General features: G+C 39.5%; 1 protein-coding gene across 1 annotated transcript in view; it reads left to right on the forward strand.

Annotated features, from left to right (window-relative positions):
* Positions 1-16,221, forward strand: part of LOC126187878 (nuclear pore complex protein Nup155) — a 261,223-nt gene that overhangs the window by 43,719 nt on the left and 201,283 nt on the right. The window contains 2 exon segments of the mRNA XM_049929211.1: positions 2,564-2,718; positions 15,830-16,101. Of these exon segments, the coding sequence (XP_049785168.1) occupies positions 2,564-2,718; positions 15,830-16,101 (427 nt within the window).

Here is a 16,221-nt window from a genome sequence, read left to right on the forward strand (position 1 = left end):
GTGGTCTCTGACCACAATCAATTGGTTATGAACTGTAGATAAACTGCAAAAAGGTGGGAATTTAGGGAGATGGGACCTGGATAATCTGGCTAAACCAGAGGTTGTAGAGAGTTTCAGGGAGAGCATAAGGGAACAATTGACAGGATTGGAGGAAAGAAGTACAGTAGAAGAAGAATGTGTAGCTTTGATGGATGAAGTAGTGGAGGCAGCAGAGGATCAAGTAGGTAAAGAGATGAGGGCTAGTAGAAGTCTTTGGGTAACAGAAGAAATGTTGAATTTAATTGATGAAAGGAGAAAATATAAAAATGCAGTAAATGAAGCAGGCAAAAAGGAATACAAACGTCTCAAAAATGAGATTGACAGGAAGTGCAAAATGGCTAAGCAGGGATGGCTAGAGGATAAATGTAAGGATATAGAGGCTTATCTCACTAGGGGTAAGATAGATACTGCCTACAGGAAAATTAGAGACCTTTGGAGAAAAGAGAACCACTTGTATGAATATCAAGAGCTCGGATGGAAACCCAGTTCTAAGAAAAGGTGGGAAATCAGAAAAGTGGAATGAGTATATAGAGGGTCTATGCAAGGGCGATATACTTGAGGACAATATTATGGAATTGGAAGAGGATGTAGATGAAGATGAAATGGGAGGTATGATACTGTGTGAAGAGTTTAACAGAGCACTGAAAGACCTAAGCCGAAACAACGCCGCGGGAATAGACATCATACCATTAGAACTACTGGTAGCCTTGGGAGAGCCAGTCCTGACAAAACTACCATCTAATGAGCAAGATGTATGACAGGCGAAATACCCTCAGACTTCAAGAAGAATATAATAATTCCAGTACCAAAGAAAGCAGGTGTCGACAGATGTGAAAATTACTGAACTATCAGTTTAATAATCCACGGCTGCAGAATATTAACACGAATTCTTTACAGATGAATGGAAAACTGGTAGAAGCCGACCTCGGGGAAGATCAGTTTGGATTCTGTAGAAATGTTGGGACACGTGACGCAATACTGACCCTATGACTTATCGTAGAAAATTCATTAAGGAAAGGCAAACAATACTCTCTTTCAAATTCTGAAGGTGGCAGGAGTAAAATACACGGAGCGAAAGGCTATTTACAATTTGTACAGAAACCAGATGGCAGTTAAGAGTTGAGGGACATGAAAGGGAAGCAGTGGTTGGAAAGGAGTGAGACACTGTTGTAACCTCTCCCCGATGTTATTCAATCTGTATATTGAGCAAGAAGTAAAGGAAACTAAACAAAAATTCGGAGTAGGTATTAAAATCCATGGAGAAGAAATAAAAACTTTGAGGTTCGCCGATGACATTGTAATTCTGTCAGAGACAGCAACGGACTTGGAAGAGCAGTTGAATGGAATGGACAGTGTCTTGAAAGGAGGATATAATATGAATATCAACAAAAGCAAAACGAGGATAATGTAATGTAGTCCAATTACATCAGACGATGCTGAGGGTATTAGATTAGGAAATGAGACACTTAAAGTAGTAAAGGAGTTTTGCTATTTGGGGAGCAAAATAACTGATGATGGTCGAAGTAGAGAGGATATAAAATGTAGACTGGCAATGGCAAGGAAAGCGTTTCTGAAGAAGAGAAATTTGTTAATATCAAGCATAGATTTAAGTGTAAGGAAGTCGTTTCTGAAAGTATTGGTATGGGGTGTAGCCATGTATGGAAGTGAAACGTGGACGATAAATAGTTTGGACAAGAAGAGAATAGAAGTTTTCGAAATGTGGTGCTACAGAAGAATGCTGAAGATTATATGGGTAAATCACATAAGTAATGAGCAGGTATTGGATAGAATTGGGGAGAAGAGGAGATTGTGGCACAACTTAACTAGAAGAAGGGATTGGTTGGTAGGAAATGTTCTGAGGCATCAAGGAATCACCAGTTTAGTGTTGGAGGGCATGGTGGAGCGTAAAAATCGTAGAGGGATACCAAGAGATGAATACACTAAAACAGCTTCAGAAGGATGTAGGTTGCAGTAGGTACTAAGAGATGAGGAAGCTTGCACAGGATAGAGTAGCATGGAGAGCTGCATCAAACCAGTCTCAGGACTGGAGACCACCACAACAGCAGCAGCATTATAGGTAGTGTATTGGAAATTAAGTGCAGTTATGCACAGTTACTAAAATAAATTCTTATAAAATACACCCACTCTGCATGAAGACCCAGAGAATTGAAAAAGTTGATCATCAGTACACAGTACATGCCAAGCATCTTTGTTTTAGAAATACTTCACATATGACTGATGGTACAATTAGTATTTAATAACACATGTTTGCAAACTTCTTCTCCAATTTAAACAAGTTTGGCAACCTTGTTTGTTGAACAAATCTGGTTACACTTACTGTATGTGAATAAAATTTGTTATATTCTTGAGCATATTAGTACAATCTATTACATTAGTCTTTAGAACTCTTTAGGCAGTGGTGGGATAGTAAATTTTGTTATGTTTTATTTACCTAATAGCAATTTATTGGTGACAATCTTAAGTGATCTATTCACTGCAGATTAAAGAAAAAGACTGTTTGTAGGGCCCCTTGGTGATCTTGAAGAAATGCACCTACTCCCAGAACCAGTATTTGCACTTCCAACTGATGGTGTCACAATCAACACAGTTTCCAGCACTCTCTCTGGCCGCCTCTTTTTGGGTGGCCGTGATGGGAGTCTATGTGAGATCGTATACAAGGTAATTCTGAAATTTTTGATAGGAATCTATAATATTGCACTAACTACATAACAAGAAATCCTAAATGTAAGATATGAAGAATTGAAACTAATAATAGACCACATTTGTGTTTATACAGCTTACCATATACCACTAAAATACCTACAGTGTGTGTGTGTGTGTGTGTGTGTGTGTGGGGGGGGGGGGGGGGGGGGAGGGGGGCACGCGCGTTTTTGCACACTTGGATGTGGACATGCCAATCTGAAGTAAGCTATTATACGAAATGTAGGATCTTCCTAAAAGTACTTTATTCAGTCAATATATCTAAAAACAAAGAAGATGTGACTTACCAAACGAAAGTGCTGGCAGGTTGATAGACACACAAACAAACGCAAACATACACACAAAATTCAAGCTTTCGCAACCAACGGTTGCTTCATCAGGAGAGAGGGAAGGAGAGGGAAAGACGAAAGGATGTGGGTTTTAAGGGAGAGGGTAAGGAATCATTCCAATCCCGGGAGCGGAAAGACTTACCTTAAGGGGGAAAAAAGGACAGGTATACACTCGCATACATACACACATCCATCCGCACATACACAGACACAAGCAAACATTCTGACATTGAAATGTCTGCTTGTGTCTGTGTATGTGCAGATGGATGTGTGTGTGTATGTGAGTGTATACCTGGCCTTTTTTCGCCTCTTAAGGTAAGTCTTTCCACTCCCGGGATTGGAATGATTCCTTACCCTCTGCCTTAAAACCCACATCCTTTCGTCTTTCCCTCTCCTTCCCTCTTTCCTGATGAAGCAACCGTTGGTTGCGAAAGCGTGAATTTTGTGTGTATGTTTGTGTTTGTTTGTGTGTCTATCAACCTGCGAGCGCTTTTGTTTGGTAAGTCAGATCTTCTTTGTTTTTAGATATATTTTTCCCACGTGAAATGTTTCTCTCTATTTTATTCAGTCAATATGTATTCATGGCAGAGTGCTCATTTGTGTGTGCAGTGACTAATACTTAAAAGTTTGATTACATGGCACCAAGCAAGTTGGTGTAGTGGTCAGCTATTGGACAGCTTTTCAGTAGGACTGTGATTCAAATTCTCTTGCAGCCTTAGGTTCATGTCTACTGTGGTGTTTAAATTGCTTAAGGCAAATGCCAGGATAATTCTATTGAAAGGGCACAGATAATTTCATCATCCAATCTGATCTTGTGTACCATCTCTTATGACTTTGTCATTGACAGGATCTTAAATCCTAATCTTCCTTATCAATTGTATGGAAGCAGATCAGTAGCGTGCCCTGAATTCAGCATCATAAAGTAAATTTTTATATTGAACCTAATTAAATTTTCCTCTAAATTCAATGCTAGTGAACCAGTAGTTGCTTTACTGAGATGTTTTAAAGTTTGAAATAACAACACTTGCCTCAGATACTAAGTTTAGAACTTCGCAGAAATATTTTAAGTAATAGTGAGCATACAAAATTAATACAAGAGGCTAAACACAATTGCCCATTTTGTTGCAAATGAAATGTGTGTAGTGCAGTTCACATCAAACTATGTCTTGGAACTTCCACACAGAAGTTATGAAGTATACAATTCACACTTAGCAAAAAAATGTTTAACCCTTAAGCACTTGTGTGACAAGAGCTAACACAAGTGCTTATTGGATCTGGGCAAAAATTAAGCTGAGTAGATATGTCTGTCTGAGAAAAATGAGATGTTACGGTTTATTGATGATGATTCATAAACATAAATGAATGAAAACAGCATGTACTTAATATCATTTAACGACATTATAATTTATTATGTGAGGAACAAAGGAAAAATAACATAATACAAAAAAAGCTATATACTATTAATGTAAAGCTATTTGGACCATAAAAATATTTCAGTGAACTAAGCATTTTTTGTGCAGATAACTTTGTAATGCACTTTGCATACATGTTTCATAAAAGTAGCACATAATGTGGAATGAATGCTTGTCGTTTGTTCTTGGGCAGATGTGGCACCTATTCCACTTCGGCAGTGGTAGTTTGGTTCCAGTCTCCTTGTGTGTTTTATGACGATGATCCTGCTGTTGCTGTTTCAAACTATTGTGCTGTGGGCCATCAGAAACTACTTTCTCTCCATAACGTTGTGGGTATGTGACTGTTACCAATTCTCCTGACAGAACTCCACTATAAGTTGGCAAGCTTCTTCAGAAAATTCTTCTTTGTACCTTTTGATTAATGTTCATCTCGTAAATGGCATAAGGGTTTAGTGCTGAGATATTGAGATGGAACAACACAACAAGGAGCTATCTCCATGTTCTTCTGCCAACACTCAAGTTCCTGCATAGCTGGCCACACGTGTCCTCACCACCCTTAGTGCAATTATAAGAGTAACAGTTTCTGTTGTTTTATCGGCACCTGCCTCTGCGTCTGTCTTGGCATAATTGTGTACTAATGATATTAGCACTACTGAGTAAGGTTTCCTGGAAATTTAAGAGACCACTCGCACTTATTTTTTCACGATGTTCCCACTAAAGTCAGCTCCTTGTCCAGCGACGTTCTGGCAAGTGGTGTACCAGTTCCCAACTGGAAAACACTTCCTTTTTTTTGTTTAAGGCAAAGCCTGCCCACTAGCAACAATTCCCGAAATGGAATGAGTGTCTCATCAGTCATCGAATATTCTGCAGGGGTATAGGCTTTACTAAAGCTTTTCCCCTATTAGTACCAGAAATTCATGAATAGCAGCCAACTTGTCAGACTTTTTCTCTCTCACCCCCATCATTGATGGTGTGTCCTGCACACCCACATATCCATGAAGTGGAGGTGAGAAGCTCTGTAGGTTCCAGCAAACGGTAACAAGCCAATAAATGCTGTCTCCCAATCTGTCTATTATATTCCCGTCGAAATGAAGAAAGAAGACCAGCTCTGGTGTCTTTGCTCCCTTTGCTGTGCATTGAGCTCAAGGTAAATGTGTGGTAATAACGATTATGGCGTCCTCTTGGGTAAAATATTCCGGAGGTAAAATAGTCCCCCATTCGGATCTCCGGGCGGGGGCTACTCAAGAGGACGTCATTATCAGGAAAAAGAAAATTGGCGTTCTACGGATCGGAGTGTGGAATGCCCGATTCCTTAATCGGGCAGGTAGGTTAGAAAATTTAAAAAGGGAAATGGATAGGTTAAAGTTATAGTGGGAATTAATGAAGTTCGGTGGCAGGAGGAACAAGACTTCTGGTCAGGTGAATACAGGGTTATAAATACAAAATCAAATAGAGGTAATGCAGGAGTAGGTTAAATAATGAATAAAAACAATAAAAATGCGGGTAAGCTACTACAAATAGCAGCGCAAACGCATTGTTGTGGCCAAGATAGACACGAAGCCCACACCTACTACAGTAGTACAAGTTTACATGCCAACTAGCTCTGCAGATGATGAAGAAATTGATGAAATGTATGATGAGATAAAAGAAATTATTCAGGTTGTGAAGGGAGACGAAAATTTAATAGTCATGGGTGACTGGAATTCGAGAGTAGGAAAAGGGAGACAAGGAAACGTAGTAGGTGAATATGGATTGGGGTTCAGAAATGAAAGAGGAAGCCGCCTGGTAGAGTTTTGTACAGAGCATAACTTAAGCATAGCTAAAACTTGGTTAAGAATCATGAAAGAAGGTTGAATACATGGAAGAAGCCTGGAGATACTGACAGGTTTCAAATAGATTATATAACGGTAAGACAGAGATTTAGGAACCAGGTTTTAAATTGTAAGACATTTCCAGGGGCAGATGTGGACTCTGACCACAATCTATTGGTTATGAACTGTAGATAAACTGCAAAAAGGTGGGAATTTAAGGAGATGGGACCTGGATAAACTGACCAAACCAGAGGTAGTAGAGTGTTTCAGGGAGAGCATAAGGGAACAATTGACAGGAATGGGGGAAAGAAGTACAGTAGAAGATGAATGGGTAGCTCTGAGGGATGAAGTAGTGAAGGCAGCAGAGGATCAACTAGGTAAAAAGACGAGGGCTAGTAGAAATCCTTGGGTAACAGAAGAAATATTGAATTTAATTGACGAAAGGAGAAAATATAAAAATGCAGTAAATGAAGCAGGCAAAAAGGAATACAAACATCTCAAAAATGAGATTGACAGGAAGTGCAAAATGGCTAAGCAGGGATGGCTAGAGGACAAATGTAAGGATGTAGAGGCTTATCTCACTAGGGGTAAGATAGATACTGCCCACAGGAAAATTAAGGAGACATTTGGAGAAAAGAGAACCACTTGTATGAATATCAAGAGCTCAGATGGAAACCCAGTTCTAAGCAAAGAAGGGTAAGCAGAAAGGTGGAAGGAGTATATAGAGGGTCTACACAAGGGCCATGTACTTGAGGACAATGTTATGGAAATGGAAGAGGACGTAGATGAAGATGAAATTGGAGATACGATACTGCATGAAGAGTTTGACAGAGCACTGAAAGACCTGAGTCGAAACAAGGCCTCGGGAGTAGACAACATTCCATTAGAACTACTGATGGCCTTGAAAGAGCCAGTCCTGACAAAACTCTACCACCTGGTGAGCAAGATGTATAAGACAGGCAAAATACCCTCAGACTTCAAGAAGAATATAATAATTTCAATCCCAAAGAAAGCAGGTGTTGCCAGATGTTAAAATTACCGAACTATCAGTTTAGTAAGTCACAGCTGCAAAATACTAACAGGAATTCTTTACAGACGAATGGAAAAACTGGTAGAAGCTGACCTCGGGTAAGATCAGTTTGGATTCCGTAGAAAAATTGGAACATGTGAGGCAATACTGACCTTACGACTTATCTTATAAGAAAGATTAAGGAAAGGCAAACCTACATTTGTAGCATTTGTAGACTTAGAGAAAGCTTTTGACAATGTTGACTGGAAAACTCTCTTTCAAATTCTAAAGGTGGCAGGGGTAAAATACAGGGAGCGAAAGGCTATTTACAATTTGTACAGATACCAGATGGCAGTCGAGGGGCATGAAAGGGAAGCAGTGGTTGGGAAGGGAGTGAGACAGGGTTGTAGCCTGTCCCCGATGTTATTCAATCTGTATATTGAGCAAGCAGTAAAGGAAACAAAAGAAAAATTCGGTGAAGGTATGAAAATCCATGGAGAAGAAATAAAAACTTTGAGGTTCGCCGATGACATTGTAATTCTGTCAGAGACAGCAAAGGACTTGGAAGAGCAGCTGAACGGAATGGACAGTGTCTTGAAAGGAGGATACAAGATGAACATCAGCAAAACCAAAACGAGAATAATGGAATGTAGTTGAATTAAGTCGGGTGATGCTGAGGGAATTAGACTAGAAAATGAAACACTTAAAGTAGTAAAGGAGTTTTGCTATTTGGGGAGCAAAATAACTGATGATGGTGGAAGTAGAGGATATTAAATGTAGACCGGCAATGGCAAAGAAAGCGTTTCTGAAGAAGAGCAATTTGTTAACATCGAGTATAGATTTAAGTGTCAGGAAGTCGTTTCTGAAAGTATTTGTATGGAGTGTAGCCATGTATGGAGTGTAGCCATGTATGGAGTGTAGCCATGTATGGAGTGTAGCCATGTATGGAGTGTAGCCATGTATGGAGTGTAGCCATGTATGGAGTGTAGCCATGTATGGAGTGTAGCCATGTATGGAGTGTAGCCATGTATGGAGTGTAGCCATGTATGGAGTGTAGCCATGTATGGAGTGTAGCCATGTATGGAGTGTAGCCGAGGTGAAACATGGACGGTAACAAGTTTGGACAAGAAGAGAATAGTCACTTTCGAAATGTGGTGCTACAGAAGAATGCTGAAGATTAGGTGGGTAGATCACATAACTAATGATGAAGTATTGAATAGAATTGGGGAGAAGAGTAGTTTGTGGCACAACTTGACAAAAAGAAGGGACTGGTTAGTCGGACATGTTCTGAGGCACCAAGGGATCACAAATTTAGCATTGGAGGGCAGCGTGGAGGGTAAAAATGGTAGTGGGAGACCAAGAGATGAATACACTAAGCAGATTCAGAAGGATGTAGGTTGCAGTAAGTACTGGGAGATGAAGCAGCTTGCACAGGATAGGGTAGCATGGAGAGCTGCATCAAACCAATCTCAGGACTGCAGACCACAACAACAACAATAATAATATTGTGGTTTTTAGTACAGTGCCTTTGACTAAATGGCAGTTTGTTCCATTAGGTTTTACCATATCTGTCCAGAAAAAGAGTGAGTCAATTTTTCACAGTCACTGTTTCGTCACTTTTTTCAACATTGTCAGCTTCAAAATCAGAAAATTCTTCCACAGACTCATCATCTTCATGAACTAATTCCACAATAATTTAGTCATCACTCAGTATTTTATGCTTTCTGTGTCAGAAATAAAGAACAACCATGTAACTTTCCTTTCGAATAAGGGAAAAATAAAATTGGTAAATAATTAGATATGCAGAAAAGAAGAAATACCCATATTCAGACTCTCATAGCCCTGTATTTTACGGGTGAATACATACTCACAATGGGTTACAGGTGCCGAAAACTGTGGAACACAAACTCTTGTGTCAGTGTACAACCAGGATTCTTGCTGTGTTTGGCTCACAGATGTAACTTTACAAGGCTGTACCCAAAAGAAACCGAACTTTTGGTGAACAGAACTTTTTAAGTACCGTATTTACTCGAATCTAAGCCGCACTCGAACCTAAGCCGCACCTGAAAAATGAGACTCGAAATAAAGGAAAAAAAATTCCCGAATCTAAGCCGCACCGGAAATTTGAGACTCGAAATTCAAGGGGAGAGTAAAGTTTTAGGCCGCACCTCCAAATCGAAACAAAGTTGGTCCATTGTAATATGAGACACAATTTAGGTCGAATGAATGACGATACAGCTACAGTAGTTTGGTTCGAGTCGTAAGCTTAGCAGTTAAGCTTTACCAGGTAGCCATTGCTACGCGTCAGGCGCTCCGTCCGTATTTATACGGGTACCCTTCCTTTTTCACATGCTTCGTCTGGTTTGAATCGATTGCTTATTTGCTTTGATCTGATAAGTGCTGTTTTCTTTGTTATAGGTGTTTGCGTCACTCTAAGCTGAAAATGCATTAGTGCATTGTGTCATGCATTGTTTGTCGCATTCTGATAGTGCGTGTTTACGGCCTGTCGCGGCTCGCGGCATGGCTTGCTTTTGTGCGCGCTACCGCCGCTTACAATTAAAAAAAAAAAAAAAGAGAGTAATCGTCTCATTAGCGAAACAATGGCAAGAGACTGCTATTTGTTGTTACTTACACTGTTGCTTTCTTTGATAATGATCAACAAGAACCAAATAATAGACTGCGTATGATAGAACATGTTCTGAACGAGAGTTAGGCGAAAATGTTTCTCCGTTTGAAAATCTTTGCGGCCGCTTCTTTAGTGCATCAAATTCTGCACAGAAATTAGTCATCTTAGAATTAAAAATCTAGTCAGTTGCCATGCTTCATTTCTGACAGTATCACTATTAGGCATAAGAATAATACTAATATAAACATGACACGATACACATATTCTTCCGCGTTTGCTGTTGTCTCACTCTTGTTTCGTAGTTTATTAGGCAGGCAGGATTTAAATGAGATAGCAGCAAACACGAAAGAATACATGACAAAATGTTGATATTCGTATTATTCTTATGGTGATTCACATTTCATCAGGTTCCTATTAGCAACCATCTCTTCTCACAGGTAGGAAAAAATTCAGAAAGTAGAGTTGGCCATATTGACAAACATCCCAAACAGTCTTGCATGTCGGATTTTCGTAGTACATTGAAATTCTGCTACATTCGAAGATGAACAATACGGAATTTGTATTTACTTTGTTGGATAATGTATGAAATTGCAGTGGTCGAAACTCGGGGCGGAGAAAAAAAGCTCGTCTTCCACTTTTTTTTTTTTTTTTTTTTTTTTCTTTATGACGCGGAGGTTGGTTTTGGCGCCATGCCTGTGTAGCGCTACATATATTCGACGGCAGAAGTTAGTTGTGGCGGCACCTATCAACATTTTTCAGAACTTCCACTTGCTTTGCACTCGATTCTAAGCCGCAGGCGGCTTTTTGGATTACAAAAACCGGAAAAAAAGTGCGGCTTAGATTGGAGTAAATATGGTACCATATTTTGCTGTCAGGAGGGCACAGAGCAAACATTCCTACGTCAACAAGCTGCATACCATCATTGATGGAGATCAGGACAAGTTTTGGCAGAGTGTGTAGTGACAACTGTTTTGTGTGATTGTCGTTTTTGCATTGGTTGCTTTTTCTTGAACAGCATGTGGTGGTGAAATTCTGATTTTTGCCCAGAAAAAGTGGAACATAATCTCTAGAAACTTTTTGAGAAAATGGCATACACGGATGGTGCTTTGGGGGAAAGTGGTTTTCGTCTTTTAAAAAAATGGTGAAATGTCAGTTGACGACAAACCTCGTTCCACTCATCCTTCCACGACCTGAACGCGTGAAAATGTTGAAAACATTGTGGCAGTCGGGTGACTGGTTTTTCCATCATGACAATTCCCCTCCTCACACATACCTGTCTGTATGACAATTTTTGACGAAAAATGACATGACCACTGTTCTTCAACCCCCATACTCACCCAACCTTGCCCCATGTGGTTTTTGTTTCCTAGAATGAAAATAGACATGAAAGGAAAGTGTTTTGCTGATGTTGCTGTGGTGACGGAAAAAAACAGTGGAGGTGCTGTCAAGCATAACAAAACATGAATTTAAACAATTTTCTGAAAAATGGAATAAAAGATTAGACAAGTATATTACTGCAAATGGAGAGTACTTTGAAGGGGATTAAAGGTTTGTGCTTAAAATGTGAATAAATAACTTTTTTATGTTTGGTTTCTTTTGGGCCCCACCTCCCACCCCACCCATATGTGCCCAGATTAATAAAAGTTCCCCTTCATTACCCTGGTCTGTACTGTCTGCCTCCACTCGCAGCCCTAGTGTTTGTGCTACCCTCACAAGCTGTATGTGCACTCAACCTATCACGAAGTTCTTGTACAGAAACTGAAGGCTGCAGTCTTCACTGTAAGGATGATCTAAACTGTCTTGGACACTGAAATAACATTGTCAATGAGTTGTGTTCAGACATCCGCAATTATCTTGTCGTGTTGGTTGCCATTAGTTAGAAGTGACTATTGTTGGTCTAGGTTTGTGAATTTCTGCGTTTTGTGTTAATTCAGAAGAAATTCCTGGTATTTGTGTAAATATCACATTTTGTCATGTTCATGTTTGACAAAAATAGCTGGTTTTATCTAGAAAGCAATGAGGTATTCTAATTTACCATGTGCTGTAAGACATGAGAAGGCTTTTAAATCTGGCTGAGGAGAAGAATGGAGAAAATTAAAATGGGTTAGAAATGGTGAAAGAGGGTAAAGTGTTTGGAAGAATAAAATAAACAAGAATTATCTGTCAGTATTATATAAAGATAAGTATATGTTATAGTGAAGAATTGCATATGCCAGAGATTACTGAGAAAGTTTGTTGTTGTTATGGTCTTCAGTCCTGAGACTGGTTTGATGCAGCTCTCCATGCTACTCTGTCCTGTGCAAGCTTCTTCATCTCCCAGTACCTACTGCAACCTACATCCTTCTGAATCTGCTTAGTGTATTCATCTCTTGGTCTCCCCCTACGATTTTTACCCTCCACGCTGCCCTCCAATACTAAATTGGTGATCCCTTGATGCCTCAGAACATGTCCTACCAACCGATCTCTTCTTCTGGTCAAGTTGTGTCCCAAACTTCTCTTCTCCCCAATCCTATTCAATACTTCCTCATTAGTTATGTGATCTACCCATCTAATCTTCAACATTCTTCTGTAGCACCATATTTCGAAAGCTTCTATTCTCTTCTTATCCAAACTATTTACCGTCCATGTTTCACTTGCATACATGGCTACACTCCATACAAATACTTTCAGAAATGACTTCCTGACACTTAAATCTATACTCGATGTTAACAAATTTCTCTTCTTCACAAACGCTTTCCTTGCCATTGCCAGTCTACATTTTATATCCTCTCTACTTTGACCATCATCAGTTATTTTGCTCCCCAAATAGCAAAACTCCTTTACTACTTTAAGTGTCTCATTTCCTAATCTAATACCCTCAACATCACCCGACTTAATTCGACTACATTCCATTATGCTCGTTTTGTTTTTGTTGATGTTCATCTTATATCCTCCCTTCAAGACACCATCCATTCCGTTCAACTGCTCTTCCAAGTCCTTTGCTGTCTCTGACAGAATTACAATGTCATCGGCGAACCTCAACGTTTTTATTTCTTCTCCATGGATTTTAATACCTACTCCGAATTTTTCTTTTGTTTCCTTTACTGCTTGCTCAATATACAGATTGAATAACATCGGGGAGAGGCTACAACCCTGTCTTACTCCCTTCTTAACCACTGCTTCCCTTTCATGTCCCTCGACTCTTATAACTGCCATCTGGTTTCTGTACAAATTGTAAATAGCCTTTCGCTCCCTGTATTTTACCCCTGCCACCTTTAGAATTTGAAAGAGAGTATTCCAGTCAACATTGTCAGAAGCTTTCTCTAAGTCTACAAATGCTAGAAACGTAGGTTTCCCTTTCCTCAATCTTTCTTCTAAGATAAGTCGTAAGGTCAGTATTGCCTCACGTGTTCCAGTATTTCTACGGAATCCAAACTGATCTTACCCGAGGTCAGCTTCTACTAGTTTTTCCATTCGTCTGTAAAGAATTCGCGTTAGTATTTTGCAGCTGTGGCTTATTAAAGTGTTTGTTAGGTAATTTTCACATCTGTCAACACCTGCTTTCTTGTCCGCCGCTCGTGGTCTCGCGGTAGCGTTCTCACTTCCCGAGCACGGGGTCCCGGGTTCGATTCCCGGCGGGGTCAGGGATTTTCACCTGCCTCGAGATGACTGGGTGTTTGTGTTGTCCTCATCATTTCATCATCATCCAGGAAAGTGGCGAAATTGGACTGAGCAAAGGTTGGGAAATTGTACGGGCGCTGATAACCACGCCGTTGAGCGCCCCACAAACCAAACATCATCACCTGCTTTCTTTGGGATTGGAATTATTATATTCTTCTTGAAGTCTGAGGGTATTTCGCCTGTTTCATACATCTTGCTCACCAGGTGGTAGAGTTTTGTCAGGACTGGCTCTCCCAAGGCCGTCAGTAGTTCCAATGGAATGTTGTCTACTCTTGGGGCCTTGCTTCGACTCAGGTCTTTCAGTGCTCTGTCAAACTCTTCACGCAGTATCGTGTCTCCCATTTCATCTTCATCTACATCCTCTTCCATTTCCATAATATTGTCCTCAAGTGCATCGCCCTTGTATAGACCTTCTATATACTCCTTCCACCTTTCTGCTTTCCCTTCTTTGCTTAGAACTGGGTTTCCATCTGAGCTCTTGATGTTCATACAAGTAGTTCTCTTATCTCCAAAGGTCTCTTTAATTTTCCCGTAGGCAGTATCTATCTTACCCCTAGTGAGATAAGCCTCTACATCCTTACATTTGTCCTCTAGCCATCCCTGCTTAGCCATTTTGCACTTCCTGTCAATCTCATTTTTTGAGACGTTTGTATTCCTTTTTGCCTGCTTCATTTACTGCATTTTTATATTTTCTCCTTTCATCAATTAAATTCAATATTTCTTCTGTTACCCAAGGATTTCTACTAGCCCTCGTCTTTTTGCCTACTTGATCCTCTGCTGCCTTCACTATTTCATCCCTCAAAGCTACCCATTCTTCTTCTACAGTATTTCTTTCCCCCATTCCTGTCAATTGTTCCCCTATGCTCTCCCTGAAACTCTGTACAACCTCTGGTTCTTTCAGTTTATCCAGGTCCCACCTCCTTAAATTCCCACCTTTTTTCAGTTTCTTCAGTTTTAATCTACAGGTCATAACCAATAGATTGTGGTCAGAGTCCACATCTGCCCCTGGAAATGTCTAACAATTTAAAACCTGGTTCCTAAGTATCTGTCTTACCATTATATAATCTATTTGATACCTTTTAGTATCTCCAGGGTTCTTCCGTGTACACAACCTTCTATCATGAGAAAGTGACAGCGAGTAAAGATGAAAAATGTTAGTGCTGTCCTTCATAGGTGTCTGCAAGCACCTCTTGGGCAACCGCAAGGCAGAGAAGTACCATAATATTGCACATAGAGGATTGAGATCATATCACTAGATGCTACGAAAATGTTGCTTAAGATGCACTTCTTAGCCCATCATTGGGACTTCTTCCCTGATAGCCTTCGTATTGTCTTGTGTTTTTATTGGTCCAGTTTACAATAGTAGGTTATGCATAAGACCTAAATCATTTTATATTTGTACATGCAAAAGTGATTTATATGCATACATAATTAAAATTACAAATAATACCCTTGAAACTTTTAAACATTGTTATGTTATACACTTTTAAATATTCTTTAGTGAAGCAAAATCAGTGATGCTGTAAATATGTCTTCAAAGATTTTGTCATTAGTAACTAACCTAGTTAATCTAGGAAAAGATGGATTGCTGTTTAATGTAAGAGACACACTTAATGTTGCAGACAGGCACAATTAAGACACTTACACAAAGCTTTCGGCCACAGCCTTCATCAAAAAAGGAGAAGCACACGCCATTCATGCACACAAGCAAGTGCACCTCCCACACACACATACATAACATGCAGCTCAGGCCAGAATGAATTTGATCCCAAGCTGCCATATTTGGTAGTCATACCAGTGTCATTCCAGTGAGATGGTCCTATAGTGAAGTATTGCAGGAAATTGTGTAGGAAATACATTTAGGCACATGTTTTTACTTGTACGTTAATCATTTCTTTGATTCCTTTGTGTACTGATGCATACGTCTTTGCAGTTTACATTGTTTTGAGTGTGTGTCGTTTTACAAGATACATGTCGTATATAATCTGATACACGCATTTACCTAACTACTATCGTATATGGCCTTTACAGACATTATAGCTGGATTCATTGGGAAAATTTCACTCAGAAAAGACAGTTTTGACTTTGACAGTGTTTTATGGACATATGTAATGTTGTTTGTCAGATATCCCCGTCATATATGATTTGTTCATTTTACATTAAATTTTTGTAGAGCTAAACACTATTACCTAATTTCTGTAAATCTTTTTTGTTTTTTGCAGGCAGAGGGCAGTTGGTTTGGGAAACGCTGCAAGAAAGTAAACCACTCAAAAAGTGCCTTGTCATTTTTGGTACCTTCATTCATAAGTGGTGCTTTTGTTGAGGAAGACCAAATTGTTCAAATTACTGTTGATAATACTCGCAACATACTATATACACTGACTGAAAAAGGTTCTATTAGTGTTTATGACCTTGGTGAAGACGGAGAATCAATGAGTCATGTTGTTACAACTAGTCAGTCAACTGTAGTGCAGAATGCTGTCAATATTGTTAGGTAATTTTTCTCTGTTATCATTTTTAAGTTTCAGAAAACAATAACTGATAGTGCTCTAGTTATTATTTCTATTTCTGTGGCAAACAGTGTTTATTGTTTTTTATCATTTATTGAGCTTTA

The sequence above is a fragment of the Schistocerca cancellata genome, chromosome 5, assembly GCF_023864275.1.
Source record: "Schistocerca cancellata isolate TAMUIC-IGC-003103 chromosome 5, iqSchCanc2.1, whole genome shotgun sequence".
In the NCBI taxonomy this organism is placed as follows: domain Eukaryota; kingdom Metazoa; phylum Arthropoda; class Insecta; order Orthoptera; family Acrididae; genus Schistocerca; species Schistocerca cancellata.